Here is a 27,609-nt window from a genome sequence, read left to right as displayed (position 1 = left end):
TGAGGTCATCTTAGATCTTAGAGAAGAGCCTACTACTACCACTTTACTAGGCCTATCATAATTCCTTACTACACTCTAAAACTTGTCCTTATACCTACAGTTAAGTGTATCAAAGAAGCTTCTCTTTTCAGTCGATGGAGACCGTTAAAGAAGGCCACAACTGGTCATAATGCAAAGAACAATTAATTTTGGAGTGCGCAGCTCCAGTGGGTGCATCTACAACACAGCTTCTGCACCCAAGGCTCAGAGAACATCACAGAAGAAAGGGTGGAAAGATGGCAAGAACCAGAGGAACAGGAAGTCTGCTGTGAGACTGTGTCTCTTAGAAATGACAGGTAAATTATAGCCATGCAATCAGGGGAAAGCACATGGAAGTTGTAAGTTTAGCACCATCCTTGCTCCTTACCAGATCTCTTTCGTCCTAAGCCGCTGCCCCGACACGGCTGGAACACAGTTTATAAAGGGAGTGAAGTGATTGTAAGGCTTATTCTGTACTTACCATAAACACTGGCTGATATACATAAGAAGCTGTAATGCAATAATTCCATTTCAGGTTGGTATTATGGTAAACAAAAAAAATAATAATAATTTTAAGGACTGGATGTGGTGGCATACACCTTTCAATGCAGCATTCAGGAGGCAAAGATAGGTGGATCTCTGTGAGTTTGGGGACAGCCTGGTCTACACAGTGAACTCCAGGACAGCCAGAGGTGTGAAAAGAGACCCTTTCTCAAAAATAAAAAAAAAAATTGTAATTTTAAGATCATTACTTGTTTACCTTTTCTTATGCACGGGCAATATACATTGAAGAGTAAGTCATACACTATTGCTTGAGCATCCCCCATGCTCATTGGTTTTCTCATCTATCACAGCTGCATCCACAATGTCTTACCCAGAGTCTCAAATTTTAAAAAGTCAGAAAAATTGATTCAGCCAATTGTATATAAAGTTATGCTTATACATACATGCATACACACACACACACACACACATATCAATACTAATCAAAGAAAACAATGCTATTCCCTAGAGATGGTGAAAGGAGTTTGAAAAGAAAGGCACCTGGGAGCGGCTAGAGGAAGGAAAAGAGGAGGAAAGTGATGTAATTCTATTTCAGTCAAAAACATATTTTCTAAAATAATTGTAATAATTTGTAATAATTGCAAATTTTCTCATATTTTCAGAAAAGTTTTTATTGTGCACAAAAATCTAAAAAGAAAAGTGCTTTCTCCAAGCGTATAATGTTACCATGTAACAGATCAGTCAGAGCCCTCTTTATCAAGGAGAGGGTAGAAAAATAAAGAGTTTCACACTAATACATTTTATTCTAACACATTGCATTAGAAAGAACACATCTTCTGTGGTTATGAGCAGTAAGTACATCAAGAAAATCTTGTGTGCTGTTAATTTGTCTAGTGAATAAAACCTGTATGAGCTGCCCGTCTTTAGATTATTGTCTGTAACTTGGGGAATGTTAAAGACACTTGTCTTTGTTGATGCCACACTCTTAAAACAGCTTCTGGGAACTCAGCATTTGGCTGAGTATCCTCTTCATTGCTACCTTCATCTCTTTGTTCCTAAAAGTATAGATTATAGGGTTCAGAAATGGGGTGATTATTACATCAAAAATGAAAAGGAATTTATCTACAGGCACTGTGAGAAAAGGCCATGAATACACAAAAATGCATGGACCAAAAAATAATACTACCACTGTGACGTGAGCTGACAATGTAGAGAGAGCCTTCAATGAGCCTCCAGGAGAATGCTGCCAAACAGTGACCAGGATAAAGGTATAGGAGATCATCAAGATGAAAAATGTTCCTAGAGAGATGAAGCCGCTGTTGGCAGTGACCATGAGATCCAGCCTGTATGTCACTGTGCAGGCAAGCTTAATAAACCGGGGAAGATCACAGTAAAAGCTGTCCACTTCTCTGTGGCCACAGAACTGCAGGTTTGTGACAAACACAATTTGGATCAGTGAATGTGTGACTCCGATAGTCCAGGTCAAAACTAAGAATAAAATGCATGTCCTTCGGTTCATGATGGTCAAGTAGTGAAGGGGCTTACAGATAGCGATGTAACGGTCATAGGCCATGACTATGAGCAGCACCATCTCTGTCCCTCCAGTAACATGAATGAAGAACATCTGAGCAATGCAGCCTTGAAGGGAGATGACTTTTCTCTCCTTTAAAAGATCAGAAATCATCTTGGGAACTGTAATGGAGGAAACCCACATGTCAATAAAGGAGAGGTTGGCTAGCAGGAAGTACATGGGAGAGTGCAAATGGGGGTCAGAGATCACTGTGAGAACAACTAAGAAATTTCCTAAAATGCCTGCCAAATAGAACACAGAGAATATGAGGAAGAGGACAAGGCATATCTCCAAGGAACTGCCAAATCCCAACAGCACAATCTCAGACACCACTGAATGATTTTCTTTCCCCATGGTCTCTGTTGTTACTGGCTCCAGATTTTCCTGAAAGAACAGGAGAATAAGAAGGCAGAATTACTTCATTGATCAGTCAGGGTGTCATCAGAGCCACACGACCTCTAGGAAATAAAAACTGAGGGGGCTGTTATGGCAAGCTGACCTCACACTAACATAGCAGCTCACTCAGCAATCTTTAACTTCGTAGGCTTTAATGCTGCATCTTGAAGTCTACAACACAGGCAGAAAAGAAGAGAGGGCCAGTGTAAAGTTGAGCAAACACAAACAAGCCAGAACTCGAAAGCAAATTCTAGAGTATACAAGGACAACCAGAAGATTGTTTAGATCTTAATACCAGAGCATATGAAGACTCAAATTTGTAGCATAGGTGTCCATGGAAGAAAGAAACAAACTGAAAACATTCATTAGCAGAAATGTCCTCTGTATAATTCCTTGTAGGTGGTCATCCATGATCGGTCTTGATGTGGCCCAGACTAGTTCCTGGTTTAAAATACCTATGCTTTGACAGGTGTATTACAAAATATTTCCATCTAATGAAAAGTCTGTTTTCATTAACTTCTAATCATAGGTCTACTTTTACAATGTGAAGTCAAGAAGAAGTAATAAAATATATTTCATATGCCAACCTTTCAAATATTTGAAAATATCTTTCATATCTAACCAATTTCACCTTTTACTTTCTTTAAAACTCCATCACCTAACATTGGACTTGTCTACTTAGGATTCTGATTATATTCATCTTTTGTTGTTTGTTTTGTTGTGTTGTTTGGTTTTGATTAAAAAAAAAAAAAGAGGTCTCACTGTAGTCCATACTGACGAAAAACTCTCTACACAGTCCAGACTTACCTCAAACTCAAGACACTCCTGCTTAATACCTGAGTGCATGTGATTACTAGCATGAGCCATCATGCTCAGCTTTATTATCGTTTTCTCGAAGAATCAGTTTTAAAGTATGTTAAAACAAGAAAACATAGCCCACCAAATCAACTAAGCAGGGCTCACAGAGACCAAATGGCAAGCACAGGGCCTACATGGTCTGCGCCAGGTCTTCTGCCTGTGTCAAGGCTGTTAGCTTGGTGTTTTGTGGGACTCCTAACAGTGGGATCAGGTGTATCTGTGATTCTATTTTCTGCTCCTGGGACCCTTTTCCTCTTATTGGGTTGTTTTGTCCAGCTATGATATGATGATGACCTCTGCCTTGTCTTGTTGTACCTTGTTTTGTCATGTTTGATTATCATCTTTTGGAGGCCTGCTCTTTTCTGAAGAGGTAATGGAGGGAGGGGTTAAACTGGTGGAGAAAGGAAGTAGGAACTGGAAGAAGTGGAAAGAGGAGACACTGTGGTTGAGATGTATCTATTTCCAATTAAAAAACAAAACTAGCAGATACTATAACTATAATCATTTTTAATTATGAACATGGTACTCATTTGATGAAAAATTTACTTTACCTTTGGAGTATAATCCCATAACTAATAATGACAGAAGAAAATAACACATGATTAATAGATGCTACAAAAAAAATAGATGTCAGCACATATTTAAATGAAATACATGTATGTTCACTGCTAATTCCTAATAGATATATTCAAGAATCTAAAGGACTGAAGTGAGTACTAAGGCATGAGAATAAGAACATTTAGCCCATATATTTATGATTCTAAAAACAAACCTTAAGGTATCAACACAATTTCATAGAATAATATCTAAACACACAAATACTTATCAAAAGCAAGACTCCACTGAAGACTTCTGATAGCAGTTATTTCCTTCTTAAATGGTTTGGTAAGCAGAAATATAAATTTTAAAGATGACTCAGGTCAAAACTCATTGAAGGTTGAAGCTCTGTTAGATGGCTGTAGATCCTGTGAAGAATTCTATTACCATGCTAAGGTAAACAACCTTAATTAAACTCAGTGCAATGCTAAAAATAATGGAAACAAACAACAATAGGACAAAAGGAGAATTGTTACAGAAAAGAAGGGTTCGGTAGGCACAGGGATGATCAGAAGATGTAATGATAAGTGAACATGAACAAAATATATTATATACTTGTATTAAATTGTCCAAGAAAAAATTTTTCATTTATTTTTTTTTATTTATTACAATTGATTCACTTTGTTTCCCAGCTGTAGCACCCTCCTTCATTCTCACCCAATCCCGCCCTCCCTCCCTCTTCTCTTCCTATGTCCCATTCCCAATCCACTGATGAGGGAGGTCCTCCTCCTGATAGGCTAGGGTCAGATAAAAGGCAGGGGAGATAACTCCAGAAGATCTTTTATTGTAGAGGATTGTTTTCTGTACACCTAAAGAAGCTAAGCAAGAAGGAGGACCCTGAGTAAAATGCTCAATCCTCATTCAGAAAGGCAAATGGGATAGACAGTGGAAGAGGGAGAAAACAGGGAATAGGACAGGAGCCTACCACAGAGGGCCTCTGAAAGACTCTACCTGCAGGGTATTAGAGAAGATGCTGAGACTCATAGCCAAACTTTGGGCAGAGTACCAGGAATCTTATATAAGAAAGGGGAGATAGAAAGACCAAAAGGGGAGAGGAGCTCAACACAGAAACTGACAGATCCAAAAAATCTGGGCCCAGGAATCTTTTCTGAGACTGATACTGCAACCAAGGACCATGCATGGAGATAACCTAGAACTCCTGCATAGATGTAGCCCATGGCAGCTCAATATCCAAGAGTGTTCTCTAGTGCCAGAGCCAGCCGGGCAGAGTCGAACGGTTCTTGAGTTGGCTGTGAGGATTAAAATTAATAAAATAAACACACAGCACACAGGAAACTTTTTAAGGTCCAGACTCGACAGCTTTTGCAAAAGGCAGACAACTGCAGCAAGCAGTGCCAGCAGCCAGTCTCAAGACTCTGCCTCCTCTGCCTCCAGCCTTTTGACCACTTTATTTTTTGAGTAGTTACTTTTAGCCAGTAAAACATCTCAGAACAACAGGTTAATCTGCACAAGGAGCCTGAGGAAGAGGTGTAATCCTCACAAGCTATCCCTCCTGTTGTCACAAACAAAAGGAGATGGACTTGCAAGTTCTCCTCTGCCATTAGTAAAGGCCTCCTAAAAGCCATCTCTCCGCTGAGATTTAAATATCAAAGCAGGCCGCTGGGTCACCGCTCCCAACACTCTAGTAAGGGGAAGAAGGACTGTCTCTGACATGAACTAAGTGGCTGGCTCTTTCATCACCTACCCCTGAGGGTGGGAAAGCCTTACCACTCCACAGAGGAAGACATTGCAACCAATCCTGATAAGACCTGATAGACTAGGGTCAGATGGAAGGGGAGGAGGACCTCCCGTATCAGTGGACTAGGGGAGGGACATAGAGGGAGAAGAGGGAAGGAGGATGAGACTGGGAGGAGATGAGGGAGGGGGCTACAGCCAGGATACAAAGTGAACATATTGTAATACATAATAAATATTAAAAGAAAAAAAAAGAAAAAAATAAGGTTTCTTTAGACTGTCCTGGAACTATTTTTGTAGATTAGGCTGGCCTCAAACTCAGAGATCCACCTGCCTTTCAAGTGCTGGGATTAAAGAAGTGAACTACCATCACCCAACTTACACAATATTCTTAAACCTAGAAGAGAGAAGGATAAAAATACAAGGGCATGACGGCTTTCTGAGGTGCTGAAAATACTATTCTGTAGTCCAGTTGATAAATGTAATGAGTTTATTTCTTGGATGTATTTATTTTTATCTTCTGTGTATGAGTCTTTTTGCTTGCATGTTATGTACATACATATACTACATGCATGCAGTACCCATGGAGACCAGAAGAGGGCACGAGATCCCCTGGAATTGGCATCACAGGCAGCTGTGAGACGCCATGTTGGTGCTGGAACTCAAACCTGGATCCTCTGCAACCCATATTATTGTCCTTAATATGCACTGGCACTGGTATTGGGTTTTTATGGGAGGTGGCAAAGAATATACATCACAAATTATTAAATAATAGTAAGAGAGAGAATAATAGATGTAGACATTCTAGAGAAAGGAAACATGAAAAGATAGAGAGAAGTAACATTCAGTAAGTAGTTCAGAATCAAAAATACTTTCTGGACTTTATTGTAATGTTGTGTAGAAGGAAGACAAGACATAAAAATGTAAGTGATTTCAGAGGGCTCCAAAAGCTGAGCTAAAAAATATGAAAGTCTCCCAAGTAGAGGAGAAGTTATTTGGAGTTTTGTTTGCTAGATTGCTTTGTTGGTTGGGTGGGTGGGTGGATGGGTGGGAGGTTTGGGTGGGTAATTTGTGTTTTAGTTTGGTTTTTTGAGACAAGGTCCTACTATGTAACCTTGGCTAGCCTGGAACTTACTATGTAGACCAGTCTGGCCTTGAACTCAGAGATTCCCCTACCTCTGAGTGCTGGAATTAAAGGTCTTGCCTCCTTGCTCAGCTTATTTGAAGTTTTTAGGTTGGTGCAGAGGGGCCTTTACCTTAAGTATTGCAGCATTTTAAGAGGAAGGTAAGATAAAAGGAGAATTTAGATCTCATCTGTATAAAACCAATTGATCAAGCTAAATTATGTATCTAGAGAAAAGAGGGAAATGTTCAAGACTGAGAGCCTGGAAAAGGAACAAAAGGAGTGATAAAGGCAGAAAAATTGCATCAAAGAACAGGAGCTCCCAGAGTCCCAGATTTCAAGGTATGAAATTATTTTATGAAAATGGAAGGTGTGTCATTCACAGTGAAGTAAAAAATAATAGCTGAATTTGTGGGCCGTGGAGACCAGACTTCTCCCGATCTGCTGGCCTGCCAAAGCCTGTCAGCAATAGTGGCAAGGTCTGCCACAGGGCTCTGTGATCCACTTCTCCAATTCACCCCACATTCCAGTTCCAGGGCCTGCTCCATTTCCCAGGACCCACCCAGTTCTTGGCCCTGAAGACCAGCAGAAATCAGGAAGCAACAGAAAAAAACAGATCAGGTATAAACAGGAAAACCAGAAGACAGCAGCCATCTGAGACTACCAGCTCTACCTACAACCCCAGAGAACTACTACCATCAGAGACCACAAAGTCAGCACAAAAACACCAACAACAAAACCCAGGAAAAAAAAAAAACCCAGGGCCATATGACACCACCAAAACCCAGCTATTCCTACCACAGCAAGCTCTAAGTATGCTATCACACTGGAAGCACAAGAAAATAATCTTAAATCTGAGGTTAGGAAAATGATAGAGGCCTTAAAAATAAAAAATAATAATAAATCCCTCAAAGAAAGGCAGGAAAATGCAATCAAACAGGTGAAAGAATTGAATAAACCCCTTAAAGAAATACAGGAAACCACAATCAAACAGGAGAAGGAAATGAATAAGACCTAAAAATGGAAATAGAAACAATAAGGACAACACAATCTGAGGCAATTCTGGAGATGGAAAACCTAGGGAAGAGAACAGGAACTGCAGATGAAAACATCATCAACAGAATACAGGAGATAGAAGAGAGAATATCAGGTGTAGAAAATACGATTGAAGAAATCTATATCAGTCAAAAAAAATGTTAAATCTAAAAAGTTCCTAACACAAAACATCTGAGAAATATGGAATACTATGAAAAGACCAAAACTAAGAATAATAGGAATAGAAGAACACTCCAAGCTCCAAGGTCCAGAATATTTTTTTTCATAAAATCACAGAAAACTTCCCCAATCTAAAGAAAGAGATGCCTATACACATACAAGAAGCTTATAGAACACCACATAGACTGGACCAGAAAAAAATCTTTCCATCATACAATAACCAAAACACTAAATTTTCAGCACAAAGAAACAATATTAAAAGCCGCAAGGGAAAAAGGCCAAGTCACATATAAAGGCAAACCTATCAGAATTAAACCTTACGGCTCACCAGAAACTATAAAAGCAAGAAAGACCCAGACAGATATATTACACACACTGGAAGACCACAGAAGTGATCCCCACGTATTATGCCCAGCAAAAATTTTAACTACCATAAATGGATAGAACAGATGCTGAGACTCATAGCCAAACTTTGTGAAGAGTACAGGGAATCTTATGAAAGAAGGGAGAGATAAAAGACCTGGAGGGAACAGGAGCTCCACAAGGAGAGCAACAGAACCCAAAAATCTGGGCACAGGGGTCTTTTCTGAGACTGATACTCCAACCAAGGACCATGCTTAGAGATAACCAGAATCCATGCACAGATGTAGTCCATGGCAGCTTAGTCTCTAAATGGGTTCCCTAGTAAGGGGAACAGGGACTGTCTCTGACATAAACTTAGTGGCTGGCTCTTTGATCATCTCCCCTGGAAGGGGGCAGCCTTACCTGACCACAGAAAAAGACAATGCAGCCAGTCCTGATGAAACCTGATAGGCTGGTGTCAGATGGAAAGGGAGGAGGACCTTCCCTACCAGTGGACTGGGGAAGGGGCATGAGAGGAGAACACAGACAAAGGATGGGATTGGGAGGGGCTGAGGGAAGGGGCTACAGCTGGGATACAAAGTGAATAAATTATAATAAATACAATTTTTAAATATTATTAAAAATGTTATATATACCTTTTGTTGCAACAAAAATCACACTGGGATAGTAACCAGTGAATTTGAACTGCCTGGCCACAGAAGGTCAGTCTTCTAGCACCTCCACTGCCAATAATTTTAGGTTTTCAACCAGATATATAAAATTTTCTGTTGCTTGCTGTCTTTTGTTTCCTTTAATCATGTCAGTATGAAATAAAGAAGGGTAAATCTAAACACCAAGTAAAAGGTCACTAGGTATATTCTATTTGGGACATTAGAGAGAAAAGAAAGACAAAATTTTTAATTATTTATTTGGAATCTGGTTGGGATTGAGCAGGACATAGACAGCCAGGTAAGGTCCAAAAATTAAAACTGTGGAACAACCTAGGAGACTAGAGGTGGCAAAGGATACACAGGAAGGATCAGCTATCCAAGGTGGGAAACAAGAGGGCCCTGAGAAATCCAGTGTAGCCCCAGTTGTTTCTGCTCCCCAGCCCGCTGTCCAGCACGTTAATATCCTAAAAACCCTAGTTAGATCTCTTTACTGCTCAGATCATTTCCAGATGGCTGACTATTCCCCCTTGGCTAAAGGAAAATCGAGCTACCTGGGGCCCTCCAGTCAGCAGCCCCATGTAAGCAGTTAACAATTACCTTCAGCAAAAGCTCCAAATTGCCTTTTCTGTTAAAACTCTTTTTTGTTAAAACTTCTGCCTCCTCCAAAATATTTATTTCATCTCTTCTGAATATTGGATAATTGTCAGAGCCCCCAGATGAACCTGTATAAAGCCTTCTCAATTCTCCTAGCTAGAAAAAAATATACATATATACATACATATACATATATATTATAGGATATAGATATATAGATAGATAGTAGATAGATAGATAGATAGATAGATAGATAGATAGATAGATAGATAGATAGATATCCTTTCCCCTCCCATAATTCTTTTTGATGTCTTTTACTTGTGGTATGTAGAGTTTATTGTGTATAATATATTTCCTATATTTCCAAGCACTAGAAAATGGCTTTCCTGAATAGTTCATCTGTGCCTTCATCCACAGATCACAGGATATATAGCTAGGTAGAACTGTCAGTTCTAGAAAGTAGATATGTATTTGCTAAATTAATTCAAATTCATTCCTTCTCGATATTGAATGATTGTTTCAAATCAGATAATTATGAGTGATGAAGATAAAGGAGACATATAAGAAAACAGTAATGGGGAATAACTCAGATGGAAGAATGTTTGCTTAGCATGCACAAGGCCCTGGCCCTGAATCTGCTACTCACTAAACCAGATCTGGTGGCATATATCTGTAATCCTAGAAGCTGGAAGCAAAGGCAGGAAGTTGAGAAATCCAAGGTCATCCTTGGCTTTGTAAAAAATTCAAGTGTCTGATCTACATGAAGCTGTCTTTTTATTTATTATTATTTTATTATTATTATTACTATTATTATTACAATTTATTACAACTGTATCCCAACTGTGGCCCCCTTCTTCATCCCCTCCTTCCCTTTTCTTCCCCTATGTCCCTCCCCTAGTCCACTGATGGGGAGGTCTTCCTCCCCTTCTATCTGACCCTAGCCTATCAGGTCTCATCAGGACTGGCTGCATTTTCTTCCTCTATGGACTGGCAAGGCTGCACATACCCCCAGGGGGAGGTGATCAGATAGCCTGCCACTCCATGCCAGAGAAGGCCCCTGCTTTCCTTATTAGGGACCCCACTTGGAAACTATGGGCTACATCTGAACCAAGATTTTAGGTACTATCCATTCATGGTCATCGGTTGGGGTATCATTCTCTCCAGGGCCCCCAGGGCTGTTTTTTTGTTGTTGTTGTTTTGGTTTGGTTTGGTTTGCTTTGGTTTGGTTTGGTTTGGTTTGGTTTGTTGGCTCTGTTGGTCTTTTTTTGGAGCTCCTATCCCCTCCAGGTCTTTCTATCATCCCCTTCTTTCATAAAATTTCATGTATTCTTCAAGGATGGGGGAAGCTGAGAAAGAGAACAAGAAGGGAGAAAACCGTACTGATAAAAGGAAAAGTGTAAAAAAGAAGACAAAACATGCTCATGTTCTGAGAGTGAAGATTAACATTTGCAGATATAAAAATACGGAGGGGAAAAAAGCATTTGAATTCACTTGTAACTTTACAATTTGAATGGGCTCTACCCACACACCCAGCAGAAGTCTCTAAAAGGAAAAGCTAATCACACAGAGACATGTCATGAGTTCATTCTCAGAGAGCATTTGAACGAACCCTGGTGCACAGGAATTGACAGGCCATTAATTCAGACGGCCACATTTTCCATTCCTCTTCCAATGCACCAGTTCCCTGAAGAGCACCCCTCCTCTTGTTAGCCTTCTATCTGGCTCTCCCTATGCACTCAGACTACAGCCCTCTGTTTCTTGCTCCCAGACCAAGCCCAAGCTCCAGAAGGAAACCATGAATGTTCACCATCCAGCGCAGAAGTGGGAACACAGTAGAGGCTGTAGTAGTCCTCACTGAATGAGTCATAAATAAGTAAAATCATCCAAACTAGAAATTAAGGCTCTTAAAATGTTTCTGAAACACAAGGGTCCAATCAAGAAAGTTGATGAAAATATAACATTTTACATGAGTAAATGTTCTGATTTGTTCTCTTCATTCCTTTTTTATAACTGGTTAATTTCTGCTTCTTTAGGGCACACTGCCTGATTCGTGTCCTTGTGTTTGGTCTACAAAGTTGTCTTCTGTAGCCAAGAACAAATCAAATCTAGAAGTTTACTGCCAAACTACTCTGAATCCACAGCAAATTCCAAACATCCAAAACTATTTGTTCTCCTGTGTGCTCCTAACTCATGGCCTAATTCTCACAGCATGGTTCCTAATCTTAAATACCAGCCTTTGTTCTCAACAGAGTATTTTCAGCTACCATACTCAACTGTCCCCATACCTCTTCTACTCTACTCAGTGATTTCAAACTGCAGTGTTAGTTATCAGAAAATCTTGACTGTGGGCCAGCAGGATGGCTCAGCAGGTTAAGTGAGATACTTGCCACCAAGCAGAATGACTTGAGTTTTATGCCCAGGACCAACATGATAGAAGCAGAAAAACAACTCTTTCCGATGTCCTCTGATGTCTACATGTGCACACACACACACACACACACACACACACACATATACATACGTATGTGTATATACAATTACACATAAATAAACCATTTTTTTAAAACAGAGAAAATCCTGTTCACTGAAATGCAGCCCATCTTCTCACTCACCTGTTTTCTAGCAGGCTGGAAATGACTGAATCTCCAGAAGGCTTACACCTACCTTGTGGCTCTGTTTGACTTGACTCAAAGGCAAGAAACATACAGCTGTTTAGTAATACAGTCATCAGCAGAAAGAAAATGGCGACCAATAAAAAATAAGAAAAGAAAGGCCAGTGTGGCTTCAAGCCATGCAGAATGCCTCTTAGACCGATTTTCCCATGGCTACATCAGGAAAGTAGCTAATAGGTCACCTAGGAGAAGATATTGTCCCTCATGAATACACAAGCCTTACTGGGTTGTTTTCTACCTTGGGGCTTATGGCAAAATGAAGTCCAAAGGTTCATTAAAATACTTTTATTTGGGAGGGGCCAAGATGGCGGCGCTGGGAGATCACTGTATCTGAGAAGCAGGACAACACACGCAGTGCAGTGATCAGGAGACCAAAACAACAGCAATCGTGTTTCCCAGGTGAGGGGAGGCTCCCACGGCATGCGAATCGGTCAGGTCCACTCTCGGCTGCCCAGCCAGAACCCGGAAGAAATCCCAGGTAACTCGGGCTTTGGGTCTCTGGGCTGGAGCCGAAAGCCTGAGTGTTCCAATCACTTTCCCAGGCTGATTGGTGGGCACAACGTGCCAGAGACTGGGGGTCCCAGTCTCAAAAAAAACCCATGGGGAAGCAAAGTTGCGAGACTGATCACGGGTCACCCAGTCTTTCCCTGGAAGGTCTCGCTGACCGTGGGTACCCGCCGCCATCACAACTGAGCTCCCCCTACGCGCGCAGAGAGCAGCTGCACACCCAGCTAAAATCCCTACTCCCTCTTCAGAGGAGGCTGGAGGCGTCCAGCAGAATCTGCCACAGACCACATTGTCTGTACCCCAACCTGAGATCGGGGCTGAGAAAACCCAATCCTTTCGGGCACTCCCCCAAACGCCACCATAACCCTGCCATGGCAGAGCGAAAGGATAAAGAGGCACACAGCGGCTTCACAGTGCCGGGACCCCAGTGCTGCCAGCTGCTCCTAGAAAACAAACTTCAGCTTGGGATCTGGGACTGTGGTCATTCAACACGTCCTGAGATTTTCACGGGTCCAGTGCAATAAGGTCTAGCACCAAGACCTATCACCGGCGCCCCCCGCCCCCAACCCCTGGCAGAGAAACCCCGGCTCAGGATCGGACTGAGAAGCCACAACCCCTTCTGGCACTCCCCTGAGAGCACTGCCATAAGCTTGCCCTAACGGAGGGGAAGGTCAGAGGGGATGGACAGAGAGGCAGCCTGCCACAAGACACAGCACCCCCTCTCCAGCTCACCCAGCAGCCCCTAGCAGAGAAACCCAAGCTCTGGATCTGAGGACACTCAACCCTACCTGGTACTCTCTCGGGATCAGCAAACATAGGTTCTTCCACCAGGCTGCTTCTGGCAGAGAGATCTGGTCTGGGATCTGGGATTGAGAACACTCAACCTAACTCTTTCCCATGCTACCCCGGGACCAGTCAACATAACCCCTCCTGGCAGAAGGAAAGGACAGAGAGGCAGCACACAGGAAAGGGGGACACCGAGTTATGCGGCCACAGTGTCACAGAGCTGACTGTTAGCCTACCCGCACATTTTCCACAGCAGGACCAAATCAGAGAGTAGAGAGCAAGGGGAACCCCTGTGCATTCCAACTGGTCCTGCAAGAGAGTAAGTGAGCCTTCTAGGGAGAGTTTGCCCCAGACCCAGGGCCTCTCCACACAAGCAGCCAGACGAGATCCCTGCCACCCACACCCCTAGTGTGGGCCTCATAGGGATTCTTGGGATAGCGACCCCAACATTGAAGCCTCTGCCTTGTGGGTCCACCAGTGTAATCCAGGCAAACAATCCCTGGATCTCAGACAGAACTGCATAATAGTGGCCTGCAGGCCACTGGAATAGTCAGAGAATCCGCGCATGCACACTGTGCCCACTAAAAGCTCACGCGAATAGCGCCAGCGTCACATTCCTTACTTAGGCAAAACTGAAACCACAACTCATACTCCCAAACCAGTGAACCTCTCTCATCTTCCTGAAAAAACAGTCCAGAAAACAGAAAGAGACGATCATAGCCCAAACTACCAACTCGAGGAACAAACAGTAAGGGTTATAAATAACCAGATGGCTAGAGGCAGACGTAAGAACACTCCCAACAAAAATCAGGACATAAGGACCTCACCACAAAACAATGGACACTTCAATTCACTAGATATACAAGAAAATGACCTCAAAACTATGCTTCTCCAGCTATTAGAGGCCCATAAAGATGAAATGAACAAAGCCCTCAGAGAAATAACCAAAGAAATCGAGACGAACCAAGAGGAAACAAATCGAGCTCTCAGAGAAATGACCATGAAAATTGAGGCAAACAAAGAAGAAATGAACAAAGCTCTCAAAGAAATGTCCACACAAATGAAGGCAAATAAAGAAGAAATAAACAAAGCTCTCATAGAAATACAGGCAATTATAGCCAAAGAAGTAGAGGCACGATTAGTGATACATAGAGAGGAAACGGACAAAAAAAAAAAAAAAACAGAAGCTGTCAATGAAAAGCAGGACTCCACATTCAAACAGATGAAGGAAATGGTGCAAGACATGAAAACAGAATTAGAATCAATAAAGAAAACACAAATAGAGAAAAACCAGGAGCTAGAGAACATAGAGAAAAGATCAGGAACTACAAAGGTAAGCATCACCAACAGAATACAAGAGATGGAAGAAAGAATCTCAGGAGCCAAAGATACAATTGCGGAAATTGACACGTCTCTCAAAGAAAAAAATAAAATCAGAAAACTTCCAAACACAAAACATCCAAGAAATCAAGGACACCATGAAAAGACAAAATCTAAGAATAATAGGAGTAGGAGAAAAAGAAGACATCAGGCTCAAAGGTCCGGAAAATATTTTCAAGAAAACTACAGAAGAAAACTTTCCCAACTTAAAGAAGGATATGGCCATAAACATACAAGAGGCCTACAGAACACCAAGTAGACTAGACCAGAAAAGAAATTCTTCATGTTACATCATAGTCAAAACACTGAACCTACAGAACAAAGAAAAAAATTCTGAAAACAGCAAGGGAAAAAGGCCAAGTAACATATGAAGGTAGACCTATCAGAATCACACCAGATTTCTCACCAGAAACTATAAAAGCCAGAAGGGCCTGGACAGAAATCATACAGTCCTTAAAGGGCCACAGATTCCAACCCAGACTACTATACCCAGCAAAACTTTCAATCAACATAGACAGAGAATTCAAAATATTCCATGACAAAACCAAATTTAAACAATATCTACATAGTAACCCAGCTCTACAGAAGTTACTAGAAGGGAAACTCCAAACCAAAGAAAACAACTACATCTAAGGAAATAGAGGAAATAGATAACTACACAACTAAAAAAATGAAAATAATACAAGCAATGAAACTCAGTGACACCACCAACCCCACATCAAAAGTAAGTAACAATTGTTGGTCACTAGTATCTATCAACATCAATGGACTCAACTCCCCAATAAAAAGACACAGACTAACAGAATGGTTGCGGAAACAGAATCCAACATTCTGTTGCATCCAAGAAACACACCTATGCAACAAAGATAAACACTACTTCAGAGTAAAGGGCTGGAAAAATGTTTTGCAAGCAAATGGTTCCAGAAAACAAGCTGGAGCAGCCATCCTAATACCTAATAAAATAGATTTGCAACCCAAGTTAATCAAAAAAGATAAGGAGGGCCACTATATTCTCATCAAAGGAAAAATCCACCAAGAGGACATCACAATTTTGAGTATCTATGCCCCAAATACAAGAGCACCTACATTCGTAAATGAAACAATATTAAAGCTTAAATCACACATTGATCCTAATACCTTAATAGTGGAAGACTTCAACACTCCACTCTCACCAAGGGACAGATCAACTAGACAGAAAACAAATAGGGACATAAAAACACTTACAGAGTCCCTAAATCAAATGGACCTAATAGACATCTACAGATCTTTTCACCCAAACTCAAAAGAGTATACCTTCTTTTCAGCACCGCATGGAACCTTCTCCAAAATAGACCATATAGTGGGTCATAAAGCAAGACTCAACAGATACAAAAAGATTGAAATAATCCCTTGTATTCTATCTGACTACCATGGATTAAAGCTGGACCTCAACAACAACAGAAATAACAAAAAGCCGACACGCACATGGAAACTGAACAACTTACTACTCAATGACAGCTGGGGTAAGGAAGAAATAAAGAAAGAAATTAAAGACTTCCTAGAATTCAATGAAAAGGAAGGCACAACATACCCAAATTTATGAGACACATTGAAAGCAGTGCTCAGAGGAAAATTTATAGCACTAAGTGCCTGCAAGAAGAAATTCGTAACATCATATACAAACAACTTAATGGCCCAACTAAAAACCCTAGAAAAAAAAGAAGCAGATACACCCAAGAGGAGCAGACGGCTGGAAATAATCAAACTCAGGGCTGAAATCAATCAACTAGAAACAAATAAAACTATTCAAAGAATCAATGAAACAAAAAGCTGTTTCTTTGAGAAAATCAACAAGATAGATAAACCCTTAGACAAACTAACTAAAAAGCAGAGAGAATCTATCCAAATCAGCAAAATCAGAAATGAAAAGGGTGACTACAGACACTGAGGAAATTCAAACAATCATTAGGTCATACTACAAAAGCCTATATGCCACAAAATTTGAAAATCTAAATGAAATGGACAATTTTCTTGATAGATTCCATCTTCCAACATTAAGTCAAGATCAGGTAGAAAGACTGAATAGCCCTATATCCCCCAAGGAAATTGAAGCAGTCATTCACAGTCTCCTCTCCAAAAAAAGCCCTGGGCCAGATGGTTTCAGCGCAGAATTCTACCAGACCTTCAAAGAAGTGCTAACACCAATTCTCCTCAAACTATTCCACAAAATAGAAACAGAAGGTACATTACCAAACTCATTCTATGAAGCGACATTGACCCTGATACCTAAACCACACAAAGACCCAACAAAAAAAGAAAACTTCAGACCTATCTCTCTTATGAACATTGATGCAAAAATACTCAATAAAATACTTGCAAACCGAATCCAAGAACACATTAAAGATATCATCCACCATGACCAAGTAGGCTTCATCCCAGGCATGCAAGGGTGGTTCAACATATGGAAATCCATCAATGTAATCCACCACATAAACAAACTGAAGGAAAAACACCACATGATTATCTCCTTAGATGCTGAAAAAGCATTTGACAAAGTCCAACACCCATTCATGTTTAAAGTCTTGGAGAGATCAGGGATACAAGGCACATATCTAAACATAGTAAAGGCAATATTCAGCAAGCCTATAGCCAACATCAGACTCAATGGAGAGAAACTTAAATCAATCCCACTGAAATCAGGAGCAAGACAAGGCTGCCCACTCTCTCCATACCTCTTCAACATAGTACTTGAAGGCCTAGCCAGAGCAATAAGACAACTAAAGGAGATCAAAGGGATACAAATCAGAAAGGAAGAGGTCAAAGTGTCACTATTTGCAGATGATATGATAGTATACATGAGCGACACCAAAAATTCAACCAGAGAATTCCTCCAGCTGATATACACCTTCAGCAAAGTGGCAGGATACAAAATCAACTCAAAAAAATCAGAAGCCCTCCTGTATACCAAAGACAAAAGGGCTCAGAAAGAAATTAGGGAAACAACACCCTTCACAATAGCCACTAATAACATAAGTACCTTGGAGTGACACTAACCAAGCACATTGAAGACCTGTTTGAGAAAAACTTCAAGTCTCTGAAGGAAGAAATTGAAGAAGATCCAGAAGATGGAAAGATCTCCCGTGCTCATGGATTGGTAAGATTAACATTGTGAAAATGGCCATCCTGCCAAAAGCAATCTACGGATTCAATGAAATTCCCATCAAAATACCAACTCAATTCTTTACAGACCTTGAAAAAAAGATTCTCCACTCAGATGTAGCCTGTGGTAGGTCAGTAACAAATTGGTTTCCCAAAGTGAGGGGAACAAGGACTATTTCTAACAGGAACTCAATGACTGGCTCTTTGGTCTCCCCACCCCCCAAGGGGGGAGCAGTCCTGTTAGGCCACAGAGGAGGGCTTTGCAGCCAGTCCTGAAGATACCTGATAAAACAGGATCAGATGAATGGGGAGGAGGTCCCCCCTATCAGTGGACTTGGAAAGGGGCATGGTGGAGATGAGGAAGGGAGGGAGGGACTGGGAGGGAATGAGGGATCGGGACACAGCTGGGATACAGAGTTAATAAAATGTAACTGATAAAAAAATAAAAATAAAAATAAAATAAAATAAAATAAAGAAAAAAAGATTCTCAGCTTCATATGGAGAAACAAAAAACCCAGAATCTCCAAAACAATCCTGTACAACAACAGATCATCTGGAAGTATCTCCATCCCCGATCTCAAGCTGTACTACAGAGAAATAGTAATAAAAACTGCATGGTATTGGCATAAAAACAGGAAGGAGGATCAATGGAACCGAATAGAAGACCCAGAAATAAACCCGCACACCTATGAATACTCGATTTTTGACAAAGATGCCAAAACCATTCAATGGAAAAAAGACAGCATCTTCAACAAATGGTGCTGGTCCAACTGGATGTCTACATGCAGAAAAATAAAAATAGATCCATATTTATCACCCTGCACAAAACTAAAGTCCAAGTGGATCAAAGACCTCAACATAAAACCAGATACTCTAAATCTGTTAGAAGAAAAAGCGGAGAACAGCCTAGAACTCATTGGCACAAGAGACAACTTCCTGAACAGAACACCAACAGCACAGGCTCTAAGAGCAACAATCAATACGTGGGACCTCATGAAACTGAAAAGCTTCTGTAAAGCAAAGGACAGCGTCATCAAAACAAAACAACTGCCTACAGATTGGGAAAGAATCTTCACCAACCCTTTATCTGACAGAGGATGAATATCCAGTATATACAAAGAACTAAAGAAGCTGAAAAGCAGCAAACCAAGTAATCCCATTAAAAATGGGGAGCAGAGCTAAACAGAGAATTCTCAACAGAGGAATATCGAATGGCAGAGAAACACTTAAAGAAATGCTCAACCTCATTAGCCATTAGGGAAATGCAAATCAAAACGACCCTGAGATTTCACCTTACACCCATCAGAATGGCCAAGATGAAAAACTCAAGTGACAACACATGCTGGAGAGGTTGTGGAGAAAGGGGAACCCTCCTCCATTGATGGTGGGAATGTAAACTTGTACAACCACTCTGGAAATCTATCTGGCGCTTTCTAAAACAATTAGGAATAGTGCTTCCTCAAGACCCAGCTATACCACTGCTAGGTATATACCCAAACTTTGCTCAAGTACACAAAACTTGCTCAACCATGTTTATAGCAGCTTTATTTGTAATAGCCAGAACCTGGAAACAACCCAGATGTCCATCAACGGAGGAATGGGTACAGAAATTGTGGTATTCTTACACAATGGAATACTACTCAGCAATCAAAAAGGAGGAAATCATTAAATTTGCAGGCAAATGGTGGGATCTAGAAAAGATCATTCTGAGTGAAATATCCCAGAAGGAGAAAGACAAACATGGTATATACTCACTTATATAGACCTATAAGATATGATAAACATAATGAAATCTATACACCTAAAAAAGATAATCAATTGAGCGGACATGGGGTAAGATGATCAATCCTCGTTTAGAAAGACAGATGGGATGTGCATTGAATGTATGACAAGAGTCTACTGAGCGCATCTGAAAAACTCTAACTAGCAGTGTTTTCAAAGCAAAGACTCATGACCAAACCTTCGGCAGAGTACAGGGAATCATAGGAAAGAAGGGGAGTTAGTATGATGGGGAAAGGATAGGAGCTCCACAAGGACCAAATATATCTGGGCACAAGGTCTTTTCTGAGACTGACATTCAACCAAGGACCATGTATGGATATAACCTAGAACCTCTGCTCAGATGTAGCCTGTGGTAGCTCAGTAACCAATTGGTTTCCCATAGTAAGGGGAACAAAGACTATTTCTAACAGGAACTCAATGACTGGCTCTTTGACCTCCTCACCCCCCAAGGGAGGAGCAGTCCTGTTAGGCCACAGAGGAGGGCTTCGAAGCCAGTCCTGAAGATACCTGATAAAACAGAATCGGATGAATGGGGAGGAGGTCCCCCCCATCAGTGGACGTGGAAAGGGGCACGGTGGAGATCAGGGAGGGAAGGTGGGATTGGGAGGGAAAGAGGGAGCGGGACACAGCTGGGATACAGAGTTAATAAAATGTAACTGATAAGAAAAAAAAATAAAATTTAAAAAAAAAAGAAAAAAAAAAGAGCAGAAGTCCTGAATCTGATAAAAAGAGAAAGTGGAGATAGGCTTGAACTCATTGGCACAGGAAAGAACTTTCTGAGTTTAACACTGATACCACAGGCATTAGAGGAACATTTAATAAGTGGGACCTCCTGAAGTTAAAAAGCTTGTGTACAGCAAAGGTCATGATTATTACAGCAAAGTAGCACCCTTCAAAATAGAAATATATCTTTACCACTTATACATCTGATAGAGTGTTAGTATCCAGAATACAGAAAGAACAACAACAAAAAAAAAACTGAACATCAAGAAAACAAATAACCCAATTAAAAAACAGTGTACAGATCTAACTAGAGAGTTCTCCAAATACTAAACACACATATCTGATAAACACTTAAACATCCTTAGCTTCAGGGAAATGAAAATTAAAACTACTTTGAGATTTCATCCTAAAACAAATGACAGCACAAGATGGCAAGGAGGTAGGGAAAGGAGAACACTTTGTTGCTGGTGGGATTGCAAACTTATGCCTCCATTATGGAAATCAGTGTAGTGGTTCCTCAGGAAGCTGAGAATAGATCTATCTCAATATCCACCTATACCACCCTTGGTATATACCCAAAGGACTCTACACCTTACTCCAGAAATACTTGTTCTTTATATTCATTGCTGTTCTACTCATAATAGCCAGAAATTGGAAACATTCTAGATATCCATCATCTGATGAATGGGTAATGAAAATGTGGTATTTTCACAATAAAATATTATTAAGCCATTAACAAAAATAAAATTATAAAATATGTGTGTAAATGGACAGATGCAGAAAAAATCACCCTGGGTGAGATAACCCACAAAAAGATGAATATTGTACATTTTCTTTTATATATGCTTGTTAACTTAAAAGCCTTTGATATCCATGCTACAATCCATATAACCACAGAGACTAGGTACCTAGTAAGTGACTAGGGGTAAGAAATAATCTCCCAAAGAAGTAAAAGCAGAATGTAATATTACAGAGAGGTAAAGAGGAAACTAGAACATGAGGATTAACTAAAGAGTAGATGGATAAGAAGGAATACTAGAAGGAATAGAGAACACAGGCCATTAAAAAAATGTAGAAACCTACTACTGTAAAAGATTCCTAAAATATATACATATATTTAAAAATCTAAATGGAGTTACCATGTAATAGTGAAGAGAATTTTCCAACTAGATATTTTATGCCTCCAAGTAAAACCTGCAGTACCAGGAATGCTACATCTTCTTGATTGTTGGTCAAAGGGGTCCCATAACCACCATCCCTTGCAACAATTCGGGCTGTTCCCAAGGCTAGTGGTTGCTCTCTACAAACTGAATGTAAGCCCCTATTGCTGAAGACAACAATCATATACGTCACGGAACACAGAGCAGTCAAGCAGGCGCCTCATTAGGTGTTTTACCCCTATTGACTAATGCTCATGGTGCTGGAAGTTTCTCCACATTCCACTGAAGGAAAAGGGTGAAGGTGTTCTACACTCTACTGAAGGAGAAAGGTGGCGATCAATATCACTCAGCTACAATCCCTACAACCTACAACAGAGACCTGCCTGCAAGGTATACTGATTCAACTGTGGCACAAATGCTACAGCGGTAACCAACCACTTCTTTTCTTTGGATTTAAGGCCCACTCTGTGAGTTAGAACCCAGGCCTGACATTACTAAAGTGTTCAAGAACTTAGGACTATCTAGGTCATCGGTCTAGGAAAAAAAAAAAGCTAATACTATTTTTCTGCTAAAATGACCTCTAATGATATACTCAGACCTCTAATTATATATATACTAATATATAATCAGAGCCTCACTCAACCCTCACCAGAGAATTCTTTTATTGAAGCAGAGGGGAATTAACACAGACACCCACAACTGAACAATGTACAGAGAATGAGAGACTTTGAATCTCTAATTTCTAAATGGTATGTATTCATCAAACCTCTTACCTCAGGGTTTACGTATCTGTGAAGAGAAGGTCACAAGACTGTAAGAGCCAGAGGTGATGGATGACTCTAAGGAAACAGCGTCTTCCCGACAGAACAGGCTTGATGTACATATGAATTCACAGAGACTGTGGTAATGAGTGTACAAAAGACCTGCACAGGTGGAAGCTAAACAGGGTCCCAGCACTGACAAGCTGACATAGAGGCCTACCGCTAACCAAGAAGTTATTTGCAACTGATGCCCAAAGAAAAATCTGTTTTCCATAATGGAGTATATCTGGGTATATCAACCATACGCTAGACCTCATGTGCAGGAGTACTTGACAAACACAAGTGAACTTCACCTCGTTTTGTTTGGTTTTGTGGACTTTAGTTTGTTTTGTTTTGTTTCTGTATTTTTTTTTTGTTTTGCTTTGTTTTTGGTATTTTGCTTGCTTGTTTTGATTTTTGTTTCTATGTTTTATGGAGGTTTCAAAAAAGAGAGAGACAGTAAGAACATAAAGTCATGTTGGTAGGGGTATGGGGAGGTTCTGGAAGGAGGTAGGAAAGGGGGAAAATATAGTACATGAAAATCCAGCCAGGGGATGGTGGTGCATGCCTTTGATCCTAGCATTCAGGTGGCAGAGGCAAGTAAATCTCTGAGTTCCAGCCCAGCCTGGTCTATAGAGTGAGTTCCAGGATAGCCAGAGCTATACAGAGACACTATATCGGAAAACCAACTAACAAAAAAAGAAGAGGAAGAAGATAATCTAGGTGTTACATAGAGAAAAAGTACAAATATCTTAGCAAAGCAACCTGCAGGACAGTGGTGGTCCATAGCTTTACTCCCAGCACTGAGGAGGCAGAGGCAAGAAAATCTCTGTGTTGGAGGCCAGCCTGATCTACAGAGCTAGTTCTAGAAAACCAAAGCTACACAAAATAAAAGGAGAAAGAGAGAGGAAGAAAGAAAGAAAGAAAGAGAGAGAGAGAGAGAGAGAGAGAGAAAGAAAGAAAGAAAGAAAGAAAGAAAGAAAGAAAGAAAGAAAGAAAGAAAGAAAGAAGATTAACATGAGTTTCTTTGAGACAGCCAGCCAACACTGAATAATGACCCGGAGATCTTTTATATTTATTATAATATTATTATGGCACTATAACTAGGCAGATACTCAGCTATTTTAACCTGACTATACTGGTCTATGGCCTGTTCCCTGTCCATCTTAGTCTCTAGTTCCTGCTCTGGTTACTTCCTCTGAGTCCAGCTGGTGACTGACATGAGCTTCCATCCCGGCATCCCTGTCACAGCTACTGTTCATTCAGCTCTTTATCAAAAAGTGAGGGAAGTGCATGTTTACAAAATAGGATGCAGGCAAAAAATAACAATATCAAAGTCTGTTCTGTAAGCAGATCTCTGCTGGAACAGAAATAGTATTTGAATATACAAGGACAAAACAACACTCCAACAAAGAAAAGAAAGAAAGAGAGAGGGTGGGAGGGAGAAGGTGGGAAGGAGGGACGGAGGGAGGGAGGAAGGAAGGAAGGAAGAAGGGAAGGAAGGAAGAAGGGAAGGGACACTATATATATCAAAAGATATATATAAAAGAGTGTTCAACATTTTCTTTTCAGGGAGCAATCAAATCAAGTGTTTACTGAGTGCCTGTTATGTGCTAAATATTGTTTGGTGTACTTGGAACACATACAAGAATAAAACAAGGAGCCGGCCCTTGTGGAGCATACAGTCTCTGGTGTGGTACCACTTCACCAATGCCCTGCTTGTAGCCTTGGGCAAGTCACTGTACCTCTCTGTCCTTGTCATCAGCTGACCATTGGGGTAACAAGTATGGTGGGCTGAGCGGACATTGAGCCTGGTGTACTGTAGATGCTGAGCCCAACAGCCAGACTGCAGAGAGGCTAAAGGTTGATTTTTTAATAATCAAGTACAGTGGGGAGAAGGGAAAGGAAGACAGCAGCACTGGCTAGCGGGCTACACAAGCTGCTGCTGCTGCTGCTGCTGCTGCTGCTGCTGCTGCTGCTGCTGCTGCTGCTGCTGCTTGGTGGCCTCCTTGTTGGCTAGCCCCTTGGCCTTCTCTGTAGCTGCCGTGCTGTCTTCTTTGCTATCTGTTTGGCTTCTGGCTGCCTCAACAAGTGTTTTGAAGCAGGGCCATGCCCTGTAGGTTGGCCAAGAAATGCTGAAAGCCCTTCATTGTCTTGGCCACATTACTTTTGAATAGCACAACACCACATTCCTGGACAGCTCTGGAGATGCCAAATGACCTACAAACCCAGGCCTCCCGACAGAAGCCGGGCATAGTTACTGTTCGGGGTGAAGGTGGTGATGGTCTGAGTCTGTAGTTCTGCAATAGAGACCTCCAGAATGCAAATCGATAGAGTAACACTGGCAGGAAAAGTCGCTCTGCCCAGTATGGCATCCTATCGGTCCTGGTGAGGAGTCTCAGGACAGAAGCGTTGGTGAGGAGTCATCTCCCGGTGCAGTATTTCTTCAATTAAGACATATTTGCTTGAGACTCATAGCCAAACTTTGGGCAGAGTGCAGGGAATCTTATGAAAGAAGGGGGAGATAGGAAGACCTGGAGTGTTCAGGAGCTCCACAAGGAGAGCAACATAACCAAATTATCTGGGCACAGGGGTCTTTTGTGAGACTGATACTCCAACCAAGGACCATGCATGGAGGTTAACTATAACCCCTGCACAGATGTAGCCCATGGCAGCTCAGTGTCCAAGTGGGTTCCCTAGAAAGGGGAACAGGAACTGTCTCTGACATGAAATCAGTGGCAGACTCTTTGATCACCTCCCCCTAATGGGGGAGCAGCCTTCCCAGGCCACAGAGGAAGACAATACAGCCTGATGAGACCTGATAGGCTGGGATCAGAGGGAAGGGGAGGAGGACTTGTGGAGGGACATGGGAGGAGATGAGGGAAGGAGGATGAGATTTGGAGGGGAGGAGGGAGGAGGCTACAGCAGGGATACAAAGTGAATAAACTGTAATTTATTTTAAAAGTAAATACATTATTACAAATAAATTTATTCTTAGCCAAAAAAATTTAAAAAAAGACCTGTTTGCTATTGGAATTCGGATATCATTGAAAGAAAGCAGTGAACGTTTGATCCCATGAGCACACTGTAGCTCAAGAAATACTACATTCGGGCCAGGACAGGCTTAGCACCCACACAGCATCGGAGCGAAGCGTGGCTAGGCACATGCTTATCTTGCATGCAGCTCAGTCATTCCCGCACCAAGCCCAAATAGCTATCACCGCCATGAGGGGACGTAAGACTGTTCAGCGTTCCTCTCCTAAACCCCTTCAGTCCGCACACGTTGTCTGACAATCAGGGATAATGACTCCCTGGCAATTATTGTATAGAGGCTTCCTTGTCCTCATCGAACTTCCCTGTCCCTAGTGCGTTTGCTTCAGCGCTGCAGACCCTTCCTACTCCAGTGGGGTCCAACAAGGACAGAATGACCTAAGCAGCATGGTTTCCTGCAACATCGTGGAAAACAGGTTAGCTGCCTACTGGTTTCAGTGGGGCCATTTCCCTGGACTTCATTCTTCCGTAGTACAACTACGGGTTTGATTGTAACAGAGTGTGACTGCCACCTAGTGTATCTTTGGTGAATAACCAGTCAACAAGGTGTTTGGGTTTTTGTTGTTCGGTTTTTCCCCTAAGAAAAACTTGACACAAACAACTCCACATTTGGCTGAGGCTGAGGATCTGGCTTGCTTCCGTGTATGTGGACCTATCTGCATTGCCCACGTGGCACGCCTGGGTTGGCTACCCAGAGGCTATTTAAGCTGTGGGCTGGCTTTCCCCAGGGTCCGAGGATTGTTCAAGGTTCCTGAATAAACTGCATTGAAAAAAAAAAAAAAAAAGGAGGCCAAATGGCAAAAAAAAAAAAAAAAGAAAAGAAAAACTTGAAATAGTCTGTAGGAGTACTCCGGAAGAATTTTGGGGGTCACTTATGTATACTATCATATCACCTGTAAATAGTGATATTTTTACTTCTTCCTTTCCAACTTATATCCCGTCGATCTCTTTTAGTTGTCTTATTGCTCTAGCTAAAACTTCAAGTACTTTATTAAATAGATGTGGAGAGAATGGGCAGCCTTGACTTGTCCCTGATTTTAGTGGAAGTGCTTTAAACTTCTCTCCCATTTAGTTTAGCAAGCTATTGGCTTGCTGTATATTGCCTTTATTGTGTTTAGGCGTATGCCTTGTATCCCTGATCTCTCCAAGACATTTTTCATGAAATAGCATTGAATTTTTGTCAAAGCCTTTTCCAGCATCAAGCAAAAAGATAATGTGGTTTTTTTTTTCTTTCAGTTTGTTTATATGATGGTTTACATTGATGAATTTTCATATGCTGAACCATCCCTCCATCCCTGGGATGAAGCCTGCTTGATCACAGCAGATGATGTTTTTTATGTGCTCTTGAATTCAGTTTGTGAATATTTTGTTGAGTATTTTTAGCCCCCTCAATTTTTTTTTATATAAAGAGCAATGATGGTGCTGAGATCCTCCAAAATTCATACCCTTCCTTCCTTCCGACCTTCCTTCTTTCTTTCCTTCCTTCCTTCCTTCTAGCCAGTGATGACAGACAATAAAAAAATAAATAAATAAAGGGCAGTTGGTGCTGACAAGGTTGGAATCTGAGGATGCTGCTCAGAGGCAGGAGAGCAGAATAAGCTTCCAACACTGACACTCAAGTAAGACTCTCCCAGGCAGAGTTGGGCCTTTACAAACTTTACAATGTGGAGTCAAGACCTATACACCTAGTGTCTGGAGACACAGGCAAGAGCCCATGCTACCTGAGTGCCTAAAGAATGCTTGTTTTCTCCTTACAGACTTACCCATCACCCATTTCAACACCCAATTAAGAGAGAATGAATGTTCATCCTCGGGAAGGGAGTGTCACTCGGAAAGAATGAGAGATCCTCCCAACCACCTCCCCTGATGCCCTATCACAGTCACCTCAAAGCCATCCAGAAATTATAAGTTGTTGAGAATAAGTAGTGTAAATTTTCTTGTGGGAGGTAAATTAGCTGATACATGAAAAGGAGCTCAGCTGGTAAAAGCACTTAGTGCTCACACAAGAACTGAGTTCAAACCCTTGG

General features: G+C 41.2%; 1 protein-coding gene and 1 pseudogene across 1 annotated transcript; both read right to left on the bottom strand.

Annotated features, from left to right (window-relative positions):
- Nucleotides 1-1,440: 1,440 nt before the first annotated feature.
- Nucleotides 1,441-2,446, bottom strand: LOC110564863 (olfactory receptor 4F3/4F16/4F29-like). The gene has a single exon (XM_021662396.2). It carries the CDS (start codon nucleotides 2,444-2,446, stop codon nucleotides 1,508-1,510), a length of 939 nt encoding a protein of 312 aa, XP_021518071.2. The 3' UTR covers nucleotides 1,441-1,507.
- Nucleotides 2,447-2,610: 164 nt separating this feature from the next.
- Nucleotides 2,611-27,349, bottom strand: LOC110543868 (PRELI domain-containing protein 1, mitochondrial-like; annotated as a pseudogene).
- Nucleotides 27,350-27,609: the final 260 nt, after the last annotated feature.

Source organism: Meriones unguiculatus, chromosome 18 (genome assembly GCF_030254825.1).
Source record: "Meriones unguiculatus strain TT.TT164.6M chromosome 18, Bangor_MerUng_6.1, whole genome shotgun sequence".
Classification (NCBI taxonomy): domain Eukaryota; kingdom Metazoa; phylum Chordata; class Mammalia; order Rodentia; family Muridae; genus Meriones; species Meriones unguiculatus.
The sequence above is the reverse complement of the archived record's forward strand: the minus strand, read 5'-3'. Positions and strand labels throughout refer to the sequence as shown.